Genomic DNA, 23,290 nt, shown 5'->3' with positions numbered 1-23,290 from the left:
CTGTAGCTCAGAGTGATTGTCCCTCTGGTACACTCACTGTAGCTCAGAGTGATTGTCCCTCTCTGGTACACTCACTAGCAGAGTGATTGACCCTCTCTGGTACACTCACTCTAGCTCTGAGTGATTGACCCTCTCTGGTACAATCACTAGTAGAGTGATTGACCCTCTCTGGTACACTCACTAGCAGAGTGATTGTCCCTCTCTGGTACACTCACTGTAGCTCAGAGTGTTTGACCCTCTCTGGTACACTCACTCTAGCTCAGAGTGATTGTCACTCTCTGGTACACTCACTGTAGCTCAGAGTGATTGACCCTCTCTGGTACACTCACTAGCTCAGAGTGATTGTCCCTCTCTGGTACACTCACTAGCTCAGAGTGATTGTCCCTCTCTGGTACACTCACTGTAGCTCAGAGTGATTGTCCCTCTCTGGTACACTCACTCTAGCTCAGAGTGATTGTCCCTCTCTGGTACACTCACTAGCTCAGGGCGATTGTCCCTCTGGTACACTCACTAGCTCAGGGCGATTGTCCCTCTGGTACACTCACTGTAGCTCAGAGTGATTGACCCTCTCTGGTACACTCACTAGCTCAGAGTGATTGTCCCACTGGTACACTCACTGTAGCTCAGAGTGATTGACCCTCTCTGGTACACTCACTAGCTCAGGGCGATTGTCCCTCTGGTACACTCACTAGCATAGTGATTGTCCCTCTCTGATACACTCACTCAGAGTGATTGACCCTCTCTGGTACGACATACCAGGTGTTACATGTGCTACGTGTCAGCTCTTTACCTGGCCCTCTTGGAGGGCTTTATAAGGAGCGAAGTGCTGCATGAGTGATACTGCTTCCTGTATATTCAAATGTCATCTGATGCCTGTGGCCTAAATAGTTCCAGTCTGCCAGCTAAATCGAGAGCGAGCAGACACGAAGAGCTGGATTTCAAATGTGGTTAAAATTACAACAGGGTAGGTGGTTGTCCCACGGACTGTTGAGCTTTTACTGTCTCTTTATCTCTTGACAAAACACTAGAGATTTGTGTGATTTGAATGATTGGATCTCTTTAATCACATTTTGAACCTGCAGTTACCACTTATATATTTATTTTTGTGACAATAAAGTTACTGTGAAAAGCCCTTAGTCACCACGCTCTGGCACCTGCTCGGGTACCCAGAGGGAAAATGCAGAATGTCCAATTTGCCTTACAGCACATCTGTTGGGACCTGTTTTACGCGCTTCTACACTGCAAATCCTTTAACTACACAGGATGAAAGCCAGATGACCCAGTGCTAAATTGATTTTTTTTTTACATTTTCCTGGTTCACTGCCTGTGATAACAGCGAGTGGACACTGATTTCAACCTTTACTCGTAGTCTTCAGTTCATCCAGCTGTCATTCCACAGCTGAATTTACTACCACAGCAGGCCTACCAAACTCCTCACAACAAGCAGCTCCCAACTTAACCTTTACCCATGTCAATGAGACCACTAAAGGTAGGCCATGCGCTGGGTGTGTCTGTAACTTGTTTGTGTCTGTCTGTGTGTTATCTATATACCTGCGTACCCAGTACTTCCCAAGCTTCCCAACCCCCCCCCCCCCCCACTGTGACCCCATTTAATGCTTTTAACCCCCCCCTCCCCACACAGACTCCAATGCTTCCCTTCCCCAACCTGCTGCCTTCTGTTTCCCTCCGCGACCCTGCCACTCCCACTTCCCTCACCAACCCTGCCTCACACGCCCACCCCACCTTGCCATACCCACTTTCCCCCTACCAACCCCACTTTCCTCCCTGACCCTGCCACCCACCTCTTCTCTATGTCAAACGGGGGCTGGCTCCAGTGGATGCCGTGATAAACAGCCAGTCTCTTGCCTCAGAACATTATTGGGAAGTTGTACTTCTCTCAAAGTGACCCATTGCAAGAATTGCACTTGGCTGCCCACCGCTGCCCTTACGGTCCATGACCTTGCGTTGCCCCACCTCCAATATCTCATCCCGTGACCCCCAACAGGAATTGCGACAAGGTTTGCAAACCCGTGCCGTAAAGCCTATTTTGGGAAAAATGCACTTTCGGCTGGGCTGACAGCTTTCATGGAGATGTGCAGTGCTGATGTTGTTTGTGTGTGGGGGTGTGGGGGTGTGGGGGAGGGGGGGGGGGTGTGTTGAGATGAACAGGGGTACAGAGTTGGCCAATGGCTGTCGAGTCACGGCTGCCGGAGTGTTTGGTGCATCTTTTTCCATTTTCCCACTGAGTGACTCTGAAAGGAAGATTCACCATCATTTAGACACAAGGGTCCAGACGTAGCTTTCCTCAAGGGCCATGAGCAAAATTCTGGCCTCAAATGTTTTCTCCTGTTCTCTCCATTTGTTTCCTTTGGAGGAGTCCTGCAAATAACACTTTTCAAATTTTCACAAAAGTTAATGTGCAATAACCTTGCCAGGAGCCCCAGTGCAGTAACAACAATATGGACCTTGCTCTGTGTCCCATGACCCACATTACGTATATGGTCAGGAGTTAACAGCTGCTGTCAGTTATAATTCAATTGCATTTTACTGCACAGCTAATAACAGCGGACAGACATTTGGGTCAAAGGCCTCTCTTGAGATATCATAAATGATAACCTATTATGTGCTGATTCACCAATAAACACGTCACCGGGAGTTAGCAGCCGACTTCAACGTTTGTTTCGCTGCCCATTATTGGTGCTGCGTTATGTCGGTGTGAGGTCTGTTTGCAGCATTGCAGCAATGTTCAGTATATGAACAATGCCACAACCTTTCCAGAGTCAAAGTGCAGCTATCGATGCCTCCGAAATGGGTTTGGTCATCACCTCTCGATCAAAAAGGTTTTTCAAGCTCGATCGAGTCATGTGAAGGACTTATTTGTTTTAAACAAACGCCTCTGATCAGCGTCAGTTTAAAAAGATGGAATTCCCACGTTCAGGCATGTGGGGGTGGTACTGCATGGATGCACACTGAACCTGGTGAGTGGATCCAACCTGACAAAGTGGGGTGAAGGTCCCTGGCATCTGAGGTTTCAGAGTATGGGTGAAAGCTGGTGGAGTGCCAATGTGTCATCAGGCAAACAGGGACTGCTTAAACCTTTATTACCGTTCAGCTGAGATCGTGACCGCTATTGATAAAGTGATCATTTAAAATGCTGTGTCATTTAAAAAAAAAGTTATTCTCCACAAATTCTTGGGTTCCACCACAAGCCTGTCAAGTTCACAACTTTCCCTTCCCTCCCTACCCAACAGGTGAACAGATCTGAAAGTACGAGCAGCTTGCTGACAGAATGGAAGCAAGGCCTAACGTTAGCTCAGGCCTCCATAAGCTGCTTCCTTTTAGTGAACAGCAGACCTCCTCTGCCTGCTGTCAATGAAAGCATTTGCTTGAAACCTAACCCTGGTATTTCAAAATTTCACACTTCCATCAATCCATGAGCTTTTAAACCCAATTTTCCACTTTATCATTTAGTTTGACTTCTCTCCTGCACTTTTCAAACCTTCGCTTTGGAAAAGAACATGGAGATTATTGAGGTCTTCCCAGTATCAGGATCACCAGAGAGACCATTAACTTTCAAAAATAAATTCAAACATCCACTTAAAAATAGCTGAAAGAGGGCAGCACGGTGGCGCAGTGTGTAGCACTACTGCCTCACAGCGCCGAGTTCCCAGGTTCGATCCTGGCTCTGGGTCACTGTCCGTGTGGAGTTTGCACATTCTCCCCGTGTTTGAGTGGGTTTCACCTCCACAACCCAAAGATGTACAGGGTAGATGGATTGGCCACACTAAATTGCCCCTTAATTGGAAAAAATGAATTGGGTACTCTAAATTTATATTTTAAAAATAGCTGAAAGGATGGCACAACATGATTTTCATGTTTTAAGACTTCAACTGTAGTAAGTAAACTAGGAGCAACAAATGATCGAACACTTCTTGTGTAGGCAACTTATACTTTAAACTACCAAACAGAAGTTTCTCCTTTTCATTTCAACACAACCGAAAATCCCATTTCACAATTGTACTTTACATTGTTCCGTAACTGGTTTTTGATTTTTCTGCACCCGATCCAAAGTGATTCTTAGCTGCTGAGGATTTATCTCTGATCTTTTCCTTTCCCAACATGTTAACCTTTAACCCCAAAGCTATCTTTCATGTTGAGGGTTTTTCGTAGAGGTTCTTCCCCCAGCATCCAAGCTACCTGAATCTGGCAGTCTCATTCAGATCCAAAAATATTTGGTCTTTTCAATCTGAGTGCAAGCACCCATCCACCTTCCTATTTGGTGAACCGTAGCAGCTTCAGCCTCCATCTGCTACCTTTCTCCTGGATAGCAAACTGTTCATGTGAATTTTCAGAAAAATATGAATCACATGGGCCTTGTATCCAGGTACAGTTGCTTATTATCCATCCTTGGGACACCAACTCTCTTTTATCTTGGAAGGGCAGTTTTTAAAGCACAATTGTTAACAACATAAAATTGTTACCTCTTTTCTGGGACTTTGGAGACTGACAGTCTATGCTCTGTTGGTACACACAGGCAGCTGTCATTGTCTCCAAGCGTAAACAGCTTGCACCTACTTCCCAGTCAAACAATCTGGGCCCCATTCAATCTCTTAATCAACCCACCCAGACTTGGGATGGCACGGTGGAATAGTGGGTAGCACTGCTGTCTCATGGCACCGAGGACCCAGGTTCAATCCCAGCCCTGTCACTGTCAGTGTGGAGTTTGCACATTCTCCTCATGTCTGCGTGGGTCTCACATCCACAACCCAAAGATGTACAGGCTAGGTGGATTGGCCACATTAAATTGCCCCTTAATTGGAAAGAAATAATTGGGGACACCCAGACTGGTTTTAAAAACCCAGACTGGTTGTCAGGCTGATTTTGGGATCGGTCAGATAACCCCCTTCATTGTATTTTAAATTGAAGAGTTCCAAAACAAAACAATATTACAAACCTCATTATATAACAAAAGCAAATCATTGAAGTTAAATGCAATCAAAAACATTAGAAAGAATGAGTGAAGTACATTCAGTCATGTTTCCGTTCGAGTAGCTGCTTTTTTAAAACTTCCCCAGTGTCATTTCATCTGGAATATTGGAGATAACATTTGGCTTAAGAAATTCTTAGAATTGTTTAGAAGCTGTTTCCACTCAATTAAATTTACACCTTTTGATCAATTTTTATTGCTTAATCTGAACTTTACTCATCCTAACCATTTATTATTTGTTCTTTGTGTTAGATTTGGGATCAGTCTTATTGCTCGGTCTCATTTTGGCCACATATCCAACTGAGGACATTGTAAATGATGTCCGCAGGGTTATTACTGGACAGTTCTGGCTATATTTATCAATGTGCTATTTGCTTTCACTAATTGCTTCACCAGATTGTCCAGACATTGGACATGATAAGTCACTGGTGGCTCCCTGGTCTAAATCTCCTTTTAATTAAATTCAATTCTTGTGTACTTAATGCAGCACAATCTTTTAATCAAGAAATTTAACATTTGTGAGTCGCCATCCTTCTACAATTTGTCTGATACATTGCCTGACTACATCATCCTATAAACATAGACAACACCATAGATATACATTGAAACACACACAGGATACAACCAAATTAATTTTCTGACTCTCTCTTAATCCATAGGGTTACAATTCCCCCTTTGCCACCCTAGTGAGGTCCCCCAGCTCTGCTGGGTCAGAAGGACGTGGCGAGAAAATCCTGAATGATGATGATTCCACCTCTCTCATTCCCACTTACCTTAATTCTCTGAAGAAGCTGATTGTAGACTGACACACGGAAGAAAGGGCCATATCTCATGTACTAACTGTTCCTAGGAAGAACGAAACAGGGAAACCTTTTTCACTGGAGTCACGTAAAACAAAATGATGTGGACAGCTTGATGCCTTTGCTGCCTGCGTGTTGTAAATGGACATCCAGACTGGTAGGAGCATCAAAACAAACTGTCTTACCAAGTGGCATTTCATCCGTTTAAAAAAAAATGTATTTTCCTCGTTTAATTGCTTGTGTTCAATGTGACTTTATGCACTGTGCTTGCATGAGAGATCAGTTAGTTGGGAGCAATGGGTCATGGATACTGTTGCATGGTACCAGTAGATCAGGCATTCTTCCTCATCCACTGATAGCAACCACATAAATGGTTAAATAATGTAGCATTTACTTAGTCAGATCAGTTAACAATATAACATGGTTAAACTTGGTCAGCTATCCTAGATTCAAATTGTAGTTTGCCATGCTTTGACTCAACATTTCAGAGACTAGTTCTTGCTTTCCAAGGTTGTCATTAAAGTTCCCTTCAGTAACTTACAAGCTCAAAGTGCTGATTCATGTTTTGAAGCCACACCATAGTTAAATGTTGGAATTTTAAACCAATGCATTTTTGTATCACTGAGAATTGCATTGTATTTATATATACATATATATTATATATATATTGAGGACTGCTTGGTCGAATCTATAATGTAATAACCCCATAATTGCAGATGAAATTCTCCGCAGCGAGTCCTTGCTTTACCTTATAATGTCTTATAACCTTTATGTAATCTATGATGATTGTGAATATTATGCTGTGCATTTTAAAATATAATAAACCAATGTAATCTTCTTAGAACTGAATTTTTCTTTTGGAGGAAGGAAGATGCAACTTGTTGGGATGTAGTTATAATGACCAGTTCTCACCTTCAGTGAAAGTTTTCATTAATTTTCACTGTCTTGGCTCACAAATGGAGCAAGACATTTGGAGTAAATACTGAAAGGAAATCAGCTGAGGGAGAATATCCTTGCCATCAGCCAGCCAGTGCCTTTAGATTAGGAGCATCAAGTCTAACAAAAGGCTCAACTTTAATGTTCTGGAGCAGGGGAAGCAACTGTAGGGAATCATTGTGAAGGATTCTGAACTAGGTGACTCTGTTAATTGTCCTGTTTTTGACTCAAAACAGGGTGGGTTTTGAATGAGTTAAAAATCACAGCCCAGGAGTTGGCAAATGGACCGTCAAGAAACACAGACTCTCAAAATTGTTTCAGAGCAGAAATTGTTTCAGCCCATTGTGTTTGCACCAGCTCTCGGAATTAGCAGCTCTCATGCTGCCATTCTCCCCTTAACCCTGCATCCTTCCTTTCCCAATCACAAATCTAATTATTTTATGAATGCTTCACTTGCACCCACCTCCCCACGCTCTCAAGCAGCGCATTCCAGGCCTTAACCACTCACCCAGTGAAAACGCTTGTTATCGAATCGCGTTTACTTCTTTTGCCAATCTGTGCCCTCTCGTTCTTGATCCTCACATGAGTGGAAACAGTTTCTCCCTATCATGCTGCCCAATATGTCTGGACCCCTCATGATTTTAAACACCTCTGGTCAAATCTCCTCTCAGCCTTTGTTCCTGTGAGAAAAACAGCCCCAACTTCTCCAGTCTACACCTCCAAATGCTTGAAGTTCCTCATCCCTTGAATGTCTCGTGAATCTTTTTCTGCACTCTCTCTCCAATGCCTTCACATCTTTCCCACAGTGCAAATGTCTCGGATCTCCATTTATGAAATTCCCCCCAGCTCTGATCACTCTGGCAATCTGTCAGCATTTTACTGTAAAACATTTTCACACAGATCCTCTTGGTAAATGAAATTCACAATGGTTCCCACTCATGCTAACAAGATGCATTATTGAGGGGGACAAAGGTCGACACTCAATTTCAACTAGCCGCACCTGCAATTGAGATGATTTTTTTGTCAACAAGGCGGACGGATTGGGTATTGATTTGCAAAATTGTACTGCAGTTCAGTAAACTTCTGTGATAGCACCCCACATAACTGCTACCATTTAAAGATGCTTGATGGCATTCGCAGTTGAAATTACCATGAAACCCATGTGTACGTAATGAGATCCAGAACTATTTAAAACGGAGATTGCAAGCATCTTCTGCAACACACTTAAAACGCTGTGTTTCAACAAGATGTCATTTATTATATGGAAAACATTCAGATTTTAGCAGCTACAGCCTTTTGATGAAATATAATGCTTTTATGCTGTGAATGTTTTAATAACTATCAATTTAACTCGAGAGAACATGTATCACAACTTGCACAATATTCAAAGCAACATACACAGGGTGTTAAATAGGAATCATTGTATTGCTGCAAATACAGCTTGGTCAAATTCACTTTGGGATACTTTCACATGAAAACATTGTGGATCGTAAACCTTATCTTCTCCAATGATTGAAGCTGTTTATGGAATATTATGGAACCTTTATACAGTACATTGTAGCATTTCAAAATATTGTATATACAGAGAAACTGTGCTGTTATGACAATGTCACTGGTTTTATGAAACCCAATGGCACTTAAGATATGCAAATAGTATTCATGTTTAAAGTTGTAAGTAGACATGTTATTATCACCCCAGTCAATATAGACCTATTTTCCTGTAAACTGTTAATTGTATTATTCTTTAATCGAGTTTGCATTATTTTAAAGAAAAGCATAAAATAGCAGCAGTGCCAGATTCCCCCCCCTTCCATAAGCTAATAAACATTAATGTGCAAAGGATTGGATTGTCATTCAACATGCGCCTCACCTATCTACTACAAAGGTTGCAAATCTTACTAATGATTTACATTAGTGAGTTTGAGAGTAGTGCAACTAACATTTCCAACAGGAAGTTTGCTTCTCACACCCAGATTGTAAGTAGGTTTCTTCTGTCAGCCCACCCTTCTCAGAGGGTTCAGGCAGTTGCAAGAGAGTAAAGCACTGCTTAATTTCTCCATGATCCACCTTTCCAGTCTGATCCACATCCTTACACTAGTTGGCGTACCAGGGAAGCAATCTGAGGACCTATCCCTCCCCTCCACCCCGAGGTATTTGTCCTTAGTTTTGAAAGGGTCACTTGAACTTCACAAAAAGATACAAATCATTGCTCCATACCGCTTATCTCTTTCAATTTTCATGGGGCCTCTGAATTGTCATGGGTGTGTGTCTCAGTTTGAGTAGACAGTTCGATAGGAGAGCTGCAAAACCCAATAAAAATCTAGATTTTATTGTGATAGCTTTGAAGGTTGGATCATTCACATTTGAGATTCCTTTGGCAGCAGAAGAGCCTCTGCCTTTGACTGAATTCGCTAAACAACACGTCCCAGTAGAAAACACTGGGCCAGATTCTCCTGGCCCCCAGCCACGTGTTTCTTGGGGGGCATGCCATTTGGTGGCGCGGTGGGGGGGGAAGAGGATTATCTCTTCCTGCAGATTTCCCATTAAAGCCACCCCACACGGGTAACCCCCGAGCAGGTGTGCGCTGCCGCCAGGAATAGAGAATCCCAATGGCCAGAGAATTCCAGCCACCTTCTCCACATTCGCACTGCGTTGAGAAGTTAACTCCTCGCAACACGTTATGTACTGAGCTGCACAGATGTACTTTAACATGAGGCTTAGCCCAAACAAGCTGATAAATACAGTGCAGTCAAATGGGACCCAGAATCTTCTCTAATCACTTGCTCGAAATGAAAGGATAAGCTCCTGGAACCCAGAAGAAAGGGACATCTTTTATAAGCTAATGTAGAGAGAAATATTAAACAAAATTGCCTCAAAACATTGATTAGTGTACACAAGCACATATTAGACAAAGTGAATAGGTCTGACTAGAAAGTTATAGGAATTAAGTGAATTGGGCACAAAATCGAAGGATAATCCCAGGCATCTCAGAGTGACCTAGCAGTATAATAATAATCTTTATTAGTGTCACATGTAGGCTTACATTAATGCTGCAATGAAGTTACTGAAAGCACCCTCGTCGTCACACTGCAGCGCCAGTTTGGGTACACTGAGGGAGAATTCAGAATGTCCAATTCACCTAACAGACGCATCTTTCAGGATTTGTGCAAGGACACCGGAGCACCAGGAGGAAACCCAGGAAGACATGGGGAGAACGTGCAGATTCCGCACGGTGACCCAATCAAGGAATCGAACCCGGGTCCCTAGAGCCAGGTAGCAACAGTACTAACCACAGGTTCTACACTTATAAGATGCAAGGCGAAGAGGACAGAGTAGCATTACTGAAAAGAGACACAGGACACCTATCTAGAAAGCTTTCCAATCACACAAAAAGTAAAAAAGCAATCACTTTGCAAGTCTGCCCTGTTACTCTGCCAGCGAGAACGGGGAATTTGGCGCTCAGCCAATACTCCATTTCACTGCAGCGGCAACGGAGGATCCCACCCATCAGCACCAACCAAAACAGGGAGAAGGCTAATTTAAAACTTCAACACCTGATGTGCCACTCTGCCATTAAGAATTTATTTGGGTGTTTTTAACCTCACCAATGGTCCTTCTAGAAATCAACTTGATAGTCAGATATCTAAAACTAGAGGCAGCCCAATTTTGACTCACATTTAAAGGTTGGACGTGGAATTCAAATTTCATTCATTGCTCCTTCCGAAAAGGAGTGTAACAATTAATTCATCATGCATTGCACACCCGCACACCTATCTTCAGAAACTTTCCCCCATCTATCTGCCTTTTACCCGGGTCCAGGTTGCAAAAACTCTCAATTGTGGTCAACTACTAGATATATTGATTTGCTAACTTGCGTGTGAGGAGTTGAAACCTTCTACTCAGTAACCAAAGTGAGAACTGGTTTTCATGTGAAAGTGCCCAATTTGATCAAGGGACAACCACATTGCACTGTTTGTTGGAATGTAAGGAGTGTGGGGGAAAGGGGTGTTGGAATCAATGACAGCCGAAGCACTCTATATATACATGCTTAGCATGCAAAAGAAAGCTTTTCCACCATTACTGGCGAACGGGCAGTTTGATTGGCAAAAAAACTCCTATTAGCACAAGAAACAAACTGCTTATTAAAGTTGACACAGATGGCTAAATATTTAAACATTTCTTTTTGTTCCATGAACACCAAAGGCACTGGGTTATGAGCTTGTACTGTAACTTTCATTGCACTTCATCTCCTCGACTCAATCCATTCATCTGAAGACCAGCAACCATTAACTGCTCAGTCAATGCCTGTGGAAAAAATATGTATTGCCGCTAAGGGCTTGCTCTCTATAATTCCATGTCCACAGGCCGGATATGGCCTGTCTTGTGCTCTTTTACCCATAATTCTCTGTCATTGCTGGGTTCAACCTTCTGGAGTAGCTTGTCCACTGGTTCAATAGTCTAGAAGGGGAAAAAAAAACAAAATATAAAACACTGCCAGACTTTCATTACAAAGTGGCAAACATTCACAGAATCGCTACAATGAAGGAGGCGGCGGTTTGGCCCATCTCCCGGCTTCTCCCCCTAACCCTTCACATTTTTCCTTTTCAGGTATAATAGACAAATGCCGTTCTGAATGCTTTGAATGAACCTGCCTCAACACTTAACCACCCGCTATTTGAAAACGTTTTTTCTCATATACCTTTTGCTTTTTTTTTGGAAAATATTTTATTGAGGCATTTATAATTTTAACAATTTTCAACAACAACATCCAACAGAGACAGAACCCACAACCAAATAACCATCATCCCCACCCCCCCACCGTCGAACACAAACCACAACCAACATGGCTTATAAAAACACAACGCCAGCCCAATCCGACCCTCCCGTCATTGGTTTTCCTACCCTTATTTGTCACTTCCATGCCTACCCTTTTTCCCTTCCCCTCATCTACCCCCCCCCCCCACCTCCACTGCTGACAGTCTAATTTTTCTCAAAGACGGCTGCCACCTCCGAGTGAACCCCTGTAATGAACCGCTCAAGGCGAATTCAATTTCCTCATGCCTGAGAATCCCTGCCATGTCGCTAACCCAAACCCCTGACTTTGGGGGCTCCAAGTCCTTCTATCACCGTAAAATCCATCTCCGGGCCACCAGAGAAGCAAAGGCCAAAACATTGGCCTCTCTCCCCCGGGGCTCCCAGGTCTTCCGACACACCAAAGATCGCCATCTCTGGACTCAGAGCCACTCTCCCTTGCATGACCTCCGACATGACATCCGCAAATCCGCAAAGGGCAGCACGGTAGCATTGTGGATAGCACAATTACTTCATAGCGCCAGGGTCCCAGGTTCGATTCCAGCTTGGGTCACTGTCTGTGCGGAGTCTGCACATCCTCCCCGTGTGTGCGTGGGTTTCCTCCGGGTGCTCCGGTTTCCTCCCACAGTCCAAAGATGTGCAGGTTAGGTGGATTGGCCATGACAAATTGCCCTTAGTGTCCAAAATTGCCCTTAGTGTTGGTTGGGGTTACTGGGTTATGGGGATAGGGTGGAGGTGTGGACCTTGGGTAGGGTGCTCTTTCCAAGAGCCAGTGCAGACTCGATGGGCCGAATGGCCTCCTTCTGCATTGTAAATTCTATGATAATAAAAATGTTAAAAATCCCTGCCAAAAGCCCCTCAGCCTCGGGCACGCCCAGGACATGTGTACATGATTTGCAGGACTTTCCTCACATCGCCCACACCTGTCGTCCACCTCCTCAAAGGACTGTGGAAGGAAACCGGAGCACCCAGAGGAAACCCACACAGACACGGGGAGAACGTGCAGACTCCGTACAGACAGTGACCCAGCGGGGAATCGAACCTGGGACCCTGGCGCTGTGAAGCCACAGTGCTATCCACCTGTGCTACCATGCTGCCCCTGTACATAATGAACTGTACATTACTTTTGCAATTTCCTTCATAATCTGTGAACAGAAGGATTTCTCCAATAGCAAGAGCTAATCAGTGGCTAAGCTGAGCTGTAGGATATTTAATGGTTTCCCATAATGGTGAAACTAATATTGTCTGTTTAAGTTGAAAGATAAAGATGCTGCTTCGATTACATGAACTTACCAAAATAAAAGCTAGAAACAAAATTGGACGAATATAATCTGAAATTTGTTGAGCATTTATGAGTCAAGATCCAACACTCTGGCACAATTTTCATATTGTGATAATCCCGGATAGCAAGGCACAGGGTGAAAGTACTGGGAAATTTGGCACCCGTCTAAGAGGCTGGGTGTGAGCGTTTGCTTTTGAAAACACTAGCTGCATAAACCCTTAAACAAGGGCAACAGGAAGTTTTTCTACAGTTCAGAGAAGGTAAATACTATCAATGCCTCAGCCTGAAATAATATTTTCTCGGAAAGATCTGGAAAATTCGGGCCTCTGGTAAACAGAGGGAAGTCCTCATTCAGTCCAAATTGTGGTTCAACATGCATAAGGCAGTCTCAGATAGTACAAAAGCCATAATTTGGGTGTGAACAATGTTAAAAGTGGTAATATATAAAGTAGGTTGCATCTGCAACAGAAGGACAGTGATCCACAACTGTCCACGGTCAACATTAAACATCCTCTGCAATCTCTAACAAGACAAATTTCCTCAGGCCGATGGTTATGCCTCAAACACAAACACACAATTTCAAAAGTATTATGCCAGGCTCGAGAATAAATGTGGATGCATGGTCTTCCCTCATATATACCCACCATCACAGTTTTTAGATCCTATGTTGATGTTTCCTGTGTGAGAGAATCTCCTTTCAAAGAGTAAAACTTAACAATTTTTGGGGCCCAGCCAGTTTATGCTTAAAATGTAGCTTCAAATTGAGTCCTGAGTGTTGCATGACCATGTAGCATCTGGGAAGTAGAGCCAATTAGAATAATTTGCCATGAGGAACATACACAAGGGTAATAAAATCCTTTAGTCTTTGTTATACTTGTTTTTTCCACAATCCCCGCTGGCCCAAGATAGACACATTTTGTTATGGAGACGTGTAGAGCATGCAAAGTAGAGCCTATTTGGTCCACACTTAAAGGGACAAGTCCTCTTATGGAATTTTGCTTATTGCATGTTGGGCCACTTTATTCAAAGAACAAGGTAGGGCACATAAAAGAGCATTTCCTCTGGTCACTGTGGTTGGCGGAACTGGAAGTAGATATGGGAACCACATTTGTCTTGAATGAAAATCCATCAGGGCCAATAATAGCACTGATGTATCACAGCACAGAATGTACTTTCTTTTAATTTAAGACTGGCCTTGCTTGAATGTAGTGAGGTCAGTCATTTAAATAAAGAATTCAGAGCCCCTTGCAAGAATCTCACTGTATTCATGGAGCCCAGCTCAAGGTGGTATTTTGAGGAAGGAGATGAATTGGCCTTAAAGAACCTTAAACTGTCCTTTCGGAATCCAATAGAAAGTTAGAGGTGCAGTAACTTAAAGGCAAGTGGTCATATATTCAGAACTTGCTTTGACGGTTTGTAGACCAGGCTTGTCCATTTAAAAATGGTGCTCCGATTTCTTCCTGCCCTGTCGAGCAGAGCTCCTCAGTGCAGGAAATGTAATTGAGTGGGGCCTTCCCCACTAAGGCCCCTCCAAAAAGAGGGCTGTTTAATTCTGCCAGGAACGACACCACTAAACAGGCACAGAACGGGACTTTTTTTTCCTGTTAGATTGTGCCCGAGTTTGTGTGTGAGAGAGCGGGAGGCAGTGAGTTTGTGTGAGGGGGGGGGGGGGGGGGGGGTGGAGAATGACGACGTGATCTATCGGCTGCGTCAAGCACGACTCGGGATGCTTTGAGGTCGCCATCCAGATTTGCATATTCGAGTGAGTAGTTAGTCTCACTTGAATATGTCTACGCTGGATCTATCCAGCGCCCGGGACCTAGCAGCCTTGCGCCAGAGACCCTGAGCGGGCGCCGTGTAGCATTGATTTCCACAACCATGGTCGAGGTGCACTGGCACTTGGGGGGAGGGGGGAGGGGAGGGTCTCCCAGGCGATTGGGTGGCCCTCGGTGATCGGGCTCTGGGCAGTGCCAAGGTGCTCAGGTGGCATCTTGCCCATGCCAGGGATCGGACTATAAGGTGCCATGCCCTTATGAGGTGGGGTGCGCAGGCGTGACCTCCCCCCTCATTGGTAAGTTGAGAAATCAGGGGGAAGGTCTGGAACTCAGGGTGGGGTCTAGAGATCGGGGTGCCGTTTAAAACGGGACTGAACGTGGCTTCAGCGGGTCGTTTCTTGGCTCGACCCAGAAATTAAGCCAAATCCCATTTCATACCAGGGTCGTTGCCGGCAGTGCCAGTGCCGGGGAACACCTGGCTAAACACACCCAACCCGGGACTTTGTTTCATTTCCTTTAAGTCGTCCCGAGTTTATGTGAGAAAGGAGGAGACGATGAGTATGTGAGAGGGAGGAAGACAGTGAATGTGTGTGTGAGAGAGGTGACAGTCAATGTGTGTGAAAGAGGGAGGCTGTGAGTTTGTGTGTGCATGAGAGGGGGAGGGATTGTGTGTGTGAGGGAGGAAGGGTGAGTGTGTGTGAGCGAAGTGTGATAGGGAGAGTGAACGAGTGAGAGAGTGTGTATGTCTGCGCGGAAGGAGAGAGTGAGTGTGTGTGAGAGAGAAAGACAGAGTGTCTCTCACTCAATATCATTAATTAACAGTCACCCTCACCCTCCACAAACCCAAGCATATTCTCACCCACTCTCACATCGAGACTGGGTGTGAGCTGGACTCTAACGGTAATTTTTATTAATTACTCTTTTTTTAAAAAGCTCAATTTATTGCTTTATTTTTGCTCAGCAAGACATTTATTTTCTTCAGTTTCCCAAAATCTGCTCATTGGCTCCTTCGAATGAGGAAAAAAAAATGACACTGGAACTCCTCCTGAAACTCAAGGACTGCAGCAGTTCAAGGAGCCAGCTCATCACCACCTTTTCAAGGGTATCCAGAAACGGCCAATAAATGCTGGCCTCCCAGTGACATCCACATCCCGTAAATTAAGTTTAAGAAATTGTGCTGTTAGGCAGAAAGATTTCACCTGCTTTCACAAGAGATGTCTCCTATACCAGTGTTGTGTTTTTCAAACTTCTGGCGACCCATTTTTGCAAAATAGCCGCCTCTCACGACCCAATAGACAATCCACAGTTACTTTTTAAAACTTCACGTTTATTGTTGGCACTTCTCTATTATTAAATATAAAAAATTCTAAATTAAAATATATTTTCTATTTTTGTTGTTATTTGGAGATCTAATTAATTTGTAGTAAAAATCTCTGCCAAATCAGTGAGCCAGACGTTTGATTGCAGACTCCTGACATGTTTGAAGGTGGAATTAGGCAATAGTTGGAAACACACCTGCATTTTGGGCCGATGGGGAAGGAAGGAGACTCATCGTTGATCACAAAGTCAGTCTCACTGAGAGAGCGACTGATCTCAGAAACTGAGCTATGAGAGCGGCTCCCCATTTTAAATATACATCAAACCCCTTATACACACACAGCACAAATTTAAACATAGATCTGACTGACAAGGTTAACGGTAACTGAAACAGACATCAACAAGATTAACTTTCGCTGAAATTGAACCAACACTGACAAGGTTAACGGTAACCGTAATTCAAGATTCATTGACAATGGTAACAATGGCAGACATTAATCATGCATCCGATGCAGAACGTTAACTGTTAAAACGGTCTCTTTGTGTGATCATTGACTCTGTGCTTCCTATGATCTGCACTTGAACAGATGCATCTTCCCCCTGACTGGGATGGTTGGAGTTCACAGACACACACCCATCGCCCCAGAGCGGGTTCAGAATGGGGCAAATATAAATCAGCTTTGTGAAAATGGACCAATTGAAAGGTGGGGAGAACCCCACAGGAGACACAGGAATTATCTGTGAGAGCTCGATCCAGTATAAGTAACTCCAGCTATGAGTTACTGACTGGGTACTTGTGGATAGCTATTCCAATCGGCAGTCAGTTGATCTTGGTTGGGAGTGCAGGCCTGGAAAGAGGAGTGTGAAGCACTGCTGAAAACTAACATTGTGCAGAAGAAGTATCTGCAGGAAATAAATTTAAGCGATAATAGATTTTTAAATTTTAAACTCTTCAGTTGTATGTGCAGGTGCTGACTAACCTGGATGATCAGCTGCTGCAGAAACGGGAGTGGCTGCTGGAGGCTATGTCGGTGGCGGTGACTAGAAAATAACCCAAGGAGGCAGAATGTCTACGGCACCGGTCTCTACCTCAGCCTAATGTGGCCACACACAGCACTGTAGCCATAATTCACCGAGGGAGAAAATGGGGTAAAAGGTCAGGCGAACCCCGGGGATCATTTTTGGAGACCTTTTGGGGAACCATTTTACATTATCCCGGTGGGTCGCGACCCCCACTTTGAAAAACATTGTCCTATACCCACAACTGTGAGCCAATCTAGAATTCAGATGTTTCCAGGACTGTGTGGAGCAGGGCTGAAACATTCCAATTTTTCATTCAGTTGCGCTCTTTCACTCAATATGAACATATGAAATCGGGACAGAAGTGGGCCATTTGGTCCCTTGAGCCTGCTCCGCTATTCAATAAGATCATGACTGATCTGTTTGGGTTTTGAGTTCTACATTTCCATCTCCCCTCATAACTTTTGATTCCCTTGCTTAACATAGATTTATCTATCTCTACTTTAACAAATTTCAGTGGCCCCAATTTCACTATGTTCTGAGGCAGAGAGTTCCAAAGTCGCACGAACCTCGGGGGAAAAACATTTCTACCCATCCCATAAGGGTGACCCCTAATTTTAAAACAGTGCTCCCTAGTTGTGGACTTTTACAATAGGAAACATCCTTTACACGTCCGCCTTGTCAAGACCATTCACGATCATATAGACTTCACTCAAGTCACCCCTCACTCTTCTAAACTCCAGTGTAAACAAGCCCAGTCCGTTCAGCCAATCCTCAAAATAACCCGCACATTCCAGGTTTCAATCTAGTAATCCTGCTCTGAACCACCTCCAATACATTTACATCCTTCCTTAAATATGGAGACCAAAACTGCACATACTATTCGAGATGTGATCTTAACAACGGCCAGTATAACTGAAGCATAACATCCTTAACTTTATGTTAAATTCCTCTCGTACTGAAGGGTAGCATTTCATTAGCCTTCTTGATTACATGCATACTCACTTTTTATGAGAGGTGGCGCAGTGATTAGCACTGCTGCCTTGGGTGACAATCTGTGCAGAGTCTGCACGTTCTCCCTGTGTCTGTGTGAGTTTCCTCCGGGTGCTCCGGTTTCCTCCCACAGTCCAAAGATGTTCAGGTTCAGTGGATTAGCCATGCTAAAATTGCCCTTTAGTATCCAACAGTTGGGTGGAGTTAATAATAATAATCTTTTATTGTCACAAGTATGAAATTACTGTGAGATGCCGCTAGTCACCACATTCCGGCGCCTGTTCGGGTAAGCTCGTACGGGAATTGAACCCGCGCCGCCGGCCTTGTTCTGCATCACAAACCAGCTGTTTAGCACACTGAGCTAAACCAGCCCCAAGAGGATTGGGGGCTGGGCCTGGGAAGGTGCTCTTTCAGAGGATTGGTACAGAATCGATGGTCTGAATGGCCCTCCTTCTGCACTGTCGGGATTCTATGATTCTGTGACTGATGCATGAGGGCAGATACATCACTCTGAATCCCAGAGGTCTTCAGCCATTCTGCCTTTAAGTAATACACTGCCTTTTTATTCTTCCTGCTAAAATGAATGCTTTCACATTTTCCCACATTATACTCCATCAGCCGGATTCTTGGCCATTCATTCAACTTATCCATATCCATCTGGAAACTCCTTCCAACATACTTTCCTAGCTACCATGCCTTTGTTTGCTCATCTAATTCTAAATTGTAAAAAGTTGAGGTCCCAGCACAAACCCCTGTGGGACTCCACTAGTCATGCTTTTTGCTTGTCAAGTGACAAGGAAAAGGTACTCAATATCATAATACAGGCAGTTTGTATGTCATAAAATGTTTTCCATTTATTGCTCACCAATGTCAAACCCTCACATAATTTCTTTTATAAAGTCCTATTCATACCTAAATGTCAGCAGGTCACACATTAAGGGAGCAGCTTTGAACTGAATGCCTTACTATATTCCTGCTCTCCAGTATCAAACACATCAAACCACTCTAACGAAGTTATGATCAATTACTAATGAGCTACAGAATGGACACGTGTCTGTGCTTACATATGTGTCCTTGAATTTGGAATATATCTCTGCCTAATGCAAGGAACAGACCAGAGACTGGAAAACATACAGAATTCTTTGAGTTCCTTGAAAGGAGGTCACCCTGGACAATGTGACATATGAGAGTCAAAAGGGATTAAGGAAAAGGGAAGCAGTGTTCGTTTGTATCTTCTACACATACTTTTTTCCCTTTGTGGATTAGTTGGGAATCATTGGAAGGATTAACAAGTTGATTATCAACTTGTTGAATCACGTCATGAATGTTCTTCCTGTGGCCAACAGGTCGTAGAGTTGGACTTGAACTCGGAGCTTGTGGCTCAGGCAGGCATGCTGCCCACTGAGCCACAAGACTTCACAAATGGTGAAACAGTGAACCTCCCACATGGTAATGCCACCCTGCCACACATGACTCTACTCCACACAGTCATACACACAAGATATCACATACACTCAGTCTGGAAATACAAACTAGCTACCGTTTTGTTTTTATTGTAGACCTCAAAAAAGCTTCCAGTGGTCCAGACTAACACAAAAGCAACTCTGAAATGTGCACCATTGCTCAAGGAAGTAAGTAACAAGTACTTTGGCCTCCATATGCTAATGTAAGTGAGCTGAGGAGGCATAAGAACCAGGAACAGGAGTAGGCAATTCAGCCTGCCGAGCCTGCTCCGCCATTCAATATGATTATGGCGGATCACATCTCAGCCTCATCTCTACCTTCCTGTCCGCTCCCTTCATCCCACGACGAATTAAAAACCTATCTCCCCCTTAAAATTGTTTAGTGTTCCGTTTCCAACTGTGCTCTGGGGCAGAGAATTCCATAGATTCACGACCCTTTGAGAGAAGTAATTCCTCCTCATTTCTGTTTTAAACATGCCACACCTTAACCTAAAACTACGGGGCTGGATTCTCCTGTCGACGCTGCCAAAATCGCGTTCGGCGATCGCCTGGAGAATCACAGTACCCGACCAAATCGAGGACCTCACCACTTTCGCGATGCTCCGCCCCCTCCAAACTATTTTACGGGCTGTGTTCGCGAGTGGCCTACGGACCCGGCAATTCTCTGGGCCATATTGGCAGCTAGAGCCGGGTGCTCTGTGCTGCCAGCATGCTTGTCCCCAGCAAAACGGGGCATCGATGGCCGTTTTACGCCAATTTGTCTGGTGTAAAATGCCACCATTGCCACGCTGGCGTGGGGACATAGCCTCAGAATCGGAAAATCCAGCCCATGGCCTCACGTTCTAGAAGATCCAACAAGGGGAAACATCTGCTCTACATCTACTCTGTCATTCCCTTTGGCATCTTATATATCTCAATTAGATTTCCTCTCATCCTTCTAAACTCCATCGAGTATAGGCCTAAACTGCTCAATCTCTCTTCATAAGACATGTCCTTCATCCCTGGAATCAGTCTGATGTCTTTCTCTGAACCACAGAACATGCATTGGTGAAGATAAGCACGGTCATGTGAAATGATGGGGTGAGAACACATTGACTGGATGACCATGTGAATCCTACTGGTGGTCATCCTCTCCTTCATGAAATACAGTGAAGTTAGACATTGTCAGGTCCCAATTAACCTATTAATGTTCATTACAGCATTAAACACCCATGTGATAAGTGCAGCCATCACATTTGTTCATTCAGCGTTCAAACCTAGAAAGCGCCATGACTCAAAAACAACGTGCAGTTATATAATGCCCAAACCATTCACTGGAACATAATTGGGCAAAATTTGCCGCTGAGCTACATAAGGATATATTAAGACAGAATCACAGAAAAATACAGAAGAGGCCTCTGACCCATCGAGTCTGCACTGACACGAGAAAAACACCTGACCTGCCTACCTAATCTCATTTGCTGGCACTTGGCCCATAGCCTTGAATGTTACAGCATGCCAAGTACTCATCCAGGTACTTTGTAAAGGTTGTGAGGCAACCCGCTTTTATCACCCTCCTAGGCAGTGTTTTCCAGACCATCACCATCCTCTGGATAAAAAGGTTTTCCCTCAAATCCCCCTAAACCTCCTGCCCCTCACCTTGGACTTGTGTCCCTTTGAAACTGACCCTTCACCTAAGGGAACAGTTGCTCCCTATCCACCCTCATGGACAGATGACCAAAAGTATGGCCACAGCAGTAGTTTATCAGTCGCATTTTAACAGAGGAAAACAAGGGTAGAGAGGTTTAGGAAGGGAATTCCAGACCCGAGGGCCTTGGCAGCTGAAAGTATGGCTATGAGTGGTGGAACAATTAAAATCAGGGATAGGTAAAAGGCCAAGATGGAGGAGCAGACAGATTCCCGGAGGGTTATGGGGTTGCAGGAGATTGCAAAGAAGTAGGGAGGTGCTTGAGAATTTTAACATGGACACCTTGCCAGACCTGGAGCCAATGTAGGTCAGTGAACACAGGGGTAAGGGTTGATGGATACAATGTGCTTTGGAAAAGGGTAGTAAAGTTTTGGATGAGTACAGATTTACAGAGAGGGAATTTGGCTCATTGAGAACAACCTTTTTCTGTCATTTTATCTTCCGTTCCTTCTCTGCTTCAACATGTAGATGCTTCACTTACAGTTTCTCCCTCATGACAGCCTGGTCCAAAAGGTAAAGTCGCATGGGATTCGGGGTGTGCTAGCTAGATGGATGAAGAACTGGCTTGGCAGCAGGAGACAGAGTAACAGTGGAAGGGAGTTTTTCAGAATGGAGATCTGTAACTAGTGGTGTTCCACAGAAATCAGCGCTGGGCCCACTGTTTGTAATACATATAAATGATCTGGAGGAAAATTTACATGGTCTGATTAGCAAGTTTGCAGGTGACACTAAGAGCAGTGGAGTTGCAGATAATGAAGGGGACTGTCAGAGAATACAGCAGAATATAGATAGATTGGAGAGCTGGGCAGAGAAATGGCAGATGGAGTCCAATCCGGACAAATACGAGGTGATGCATTTTGGAAGATCAAATTCAGGTGTGAATTATACCGTAAATAGCAGAATCCTTAGGAACATTGACATACAGAGGGATCCATAGCTAATGAAAGTGACAATGCAGGTGGATAAGGTGGTCAAGAAGGCATACGGCATGCTTGCCTTCATTGGCAGGGACATTGGGTACAAGAGTTGGCAGGTCATGTTACAGTTGTATCAAACTTTAGTTAGGCCACATTTGGATATTGCATGCAGTTCTGGTCGCCACATTACCAGGAGGACGTGGATGATTTGGAGAGAGTGCAAAAAATGTTTAATAGAACGTTGCCTAGCCTGGGGAGTTGTTAGCTATGAGGAAAATAAACTTGGATTGTTTTCTTTGGAAAGTCAGAGGCTATGGGGAGACCTGATTGAAGTCGACAAAATTACGTGAGGTACAGACAGGTTGAATGGTCAGAAGCTTTTTCTCAGAGTGGAAGATTCAATTACAAGGGGTCACAGGTTCAAGGTGAAGGGGAAAAGTTCAGCAGAGATGTGCATGGAACGTTTGTCATGCAGAGGGTGGTGGGTGCCTGGAAAGCGTTGCCAGTGGAGGCAGGCACGATAGCCACATTTAAGATGCATCTTGATAGACGCATTAACGGGCGGGGAATTGATGGATACAGATCGTTTGGGCTAACAAGTAGTGGGTTTAAATAAGGAATCTGGATCGACGCAGGCTTGGCGGACTGAAGCGCCTGTTCCTGTGCTGTAATGTTCTTTGTTCTTCGGTGACGTAGCGTAAAATAATGGTGATTTAAAAAAAATAAATTTAGGATACCCAATTAATTTTTTCCAACTAAGGGGCAATTTAGCGTGGCTAATCCATCTACCCTGCACATCTTTGCGTTGTGAGGTCGAAACCCACGCAAACACGGGAAGAATGTGCAAATTCCACACAGACAGTGACCCAGAGCTGGGATCGAACCTGGGACCTTGACGCTGTGAGGCAGCAGTGCTACCCACTGCGCTACCATGCTGCCCTCCAAATAGTGGTCATTTTTAGGACTTTAAAACTATTAGTTGTTGTTTGGGTACATAAAAATTGTTAATCTAAAATACCTATGTTCATAATCATAGAATCATAGAATTTACAGTGCAGAAGGAGGCCATTCGGCCCATCGAGTCTGCACCAGCTCTTAGAAAGAGCACCCTACTTAAGCTCACGCCTCCACCCTATCGCCGTAACCCAGTAACCCTAACTCACCTTTTTTTTGGACAATCAGGGCAATTTAGCATAGCCAATCCACCTAACCTGCACATCTTTGGACTGTGGGAGGAAACCAGAGCACCCATAGGAAACCCACACCGACACAGGGCGAATGTACAGACTCCGCACAGACAG

The 23,290-nt window shown here is 44.2% G+C and overlaps 2 protein-coding genes across 13 annotated transcripts in view; one reads left to right on the top strand and one right to left on the bottom strand.

Annotated features, from left to right (window-relative positions):
• The window catches only part of LOC119953289 (myosin-16), a 456,622-nt gene extending 449,996 nt beyond the window's left edge, over positions 1–6,626 (top strand). For 8 of the 10 annotated variants that reach the window (XM_038777389.1, XM_038777388.1, XM_038777387.1 and 5 more), the window contains one exon: positions 5,647–6,626. In XM_038777389.1, the coding sequence (XP_038633317.1) occupies positions 5,647–5,793 (147 nt within the window). In that variant the 3' untranslated portion in view covers positions 5,794–6,626. The remainder of the gene's footprint in view (positions 1–5,646) is intronic. The other 2 variants (XM_038777396.1, XM_038777397.1) reach the window with 1 other exon arrangement.
• A 1,328-nt stretch (positions 6,627–7,954) lies between these two features.
• Positions 7,955–23,290, bottom strand: part of gas7b (growth arrest-specific 7b) — a 489,810-nt gene continuing 474,474 nt past the window's right edge. For all 3 annotated transcript variants that reach the window (XM_038777399.1, XM_038777398.1, XM_038777400.1), the window contains one exon: positions 7,955–11,181. In XM_038777399.1, the coding sequence (XP_038633327.1) occupies positions 11,068–11,181 (114 nt within the window). In that variant the 3' untranslated portion in view covers positions 7,955–11,067. The remainder of the gene's footprint in view (positions 11,182–23,290) is intronic.

The sequence above is a fragment of the Scyliorhinus canicula genome, chromosome 18 (assembly GCF_902713615.1).
Source record: "Scyliorhinus canicula chromosome 18, sScyCan1.1, whole genome shotgun sequence".
In the NCBI taxonomy this organism is placed as follows: Eukaryota; Metazoa; Chordata; class Chondrichthyes; order Carcharhiniformes; family Scyliorhinidae; genus Scyliorhinus; species Scyliorhinus canicula.
Note: the sequence above shows the minus strand (reverse complement) of the source record. Positions and strands in the feature narration are given on the sequence as shown.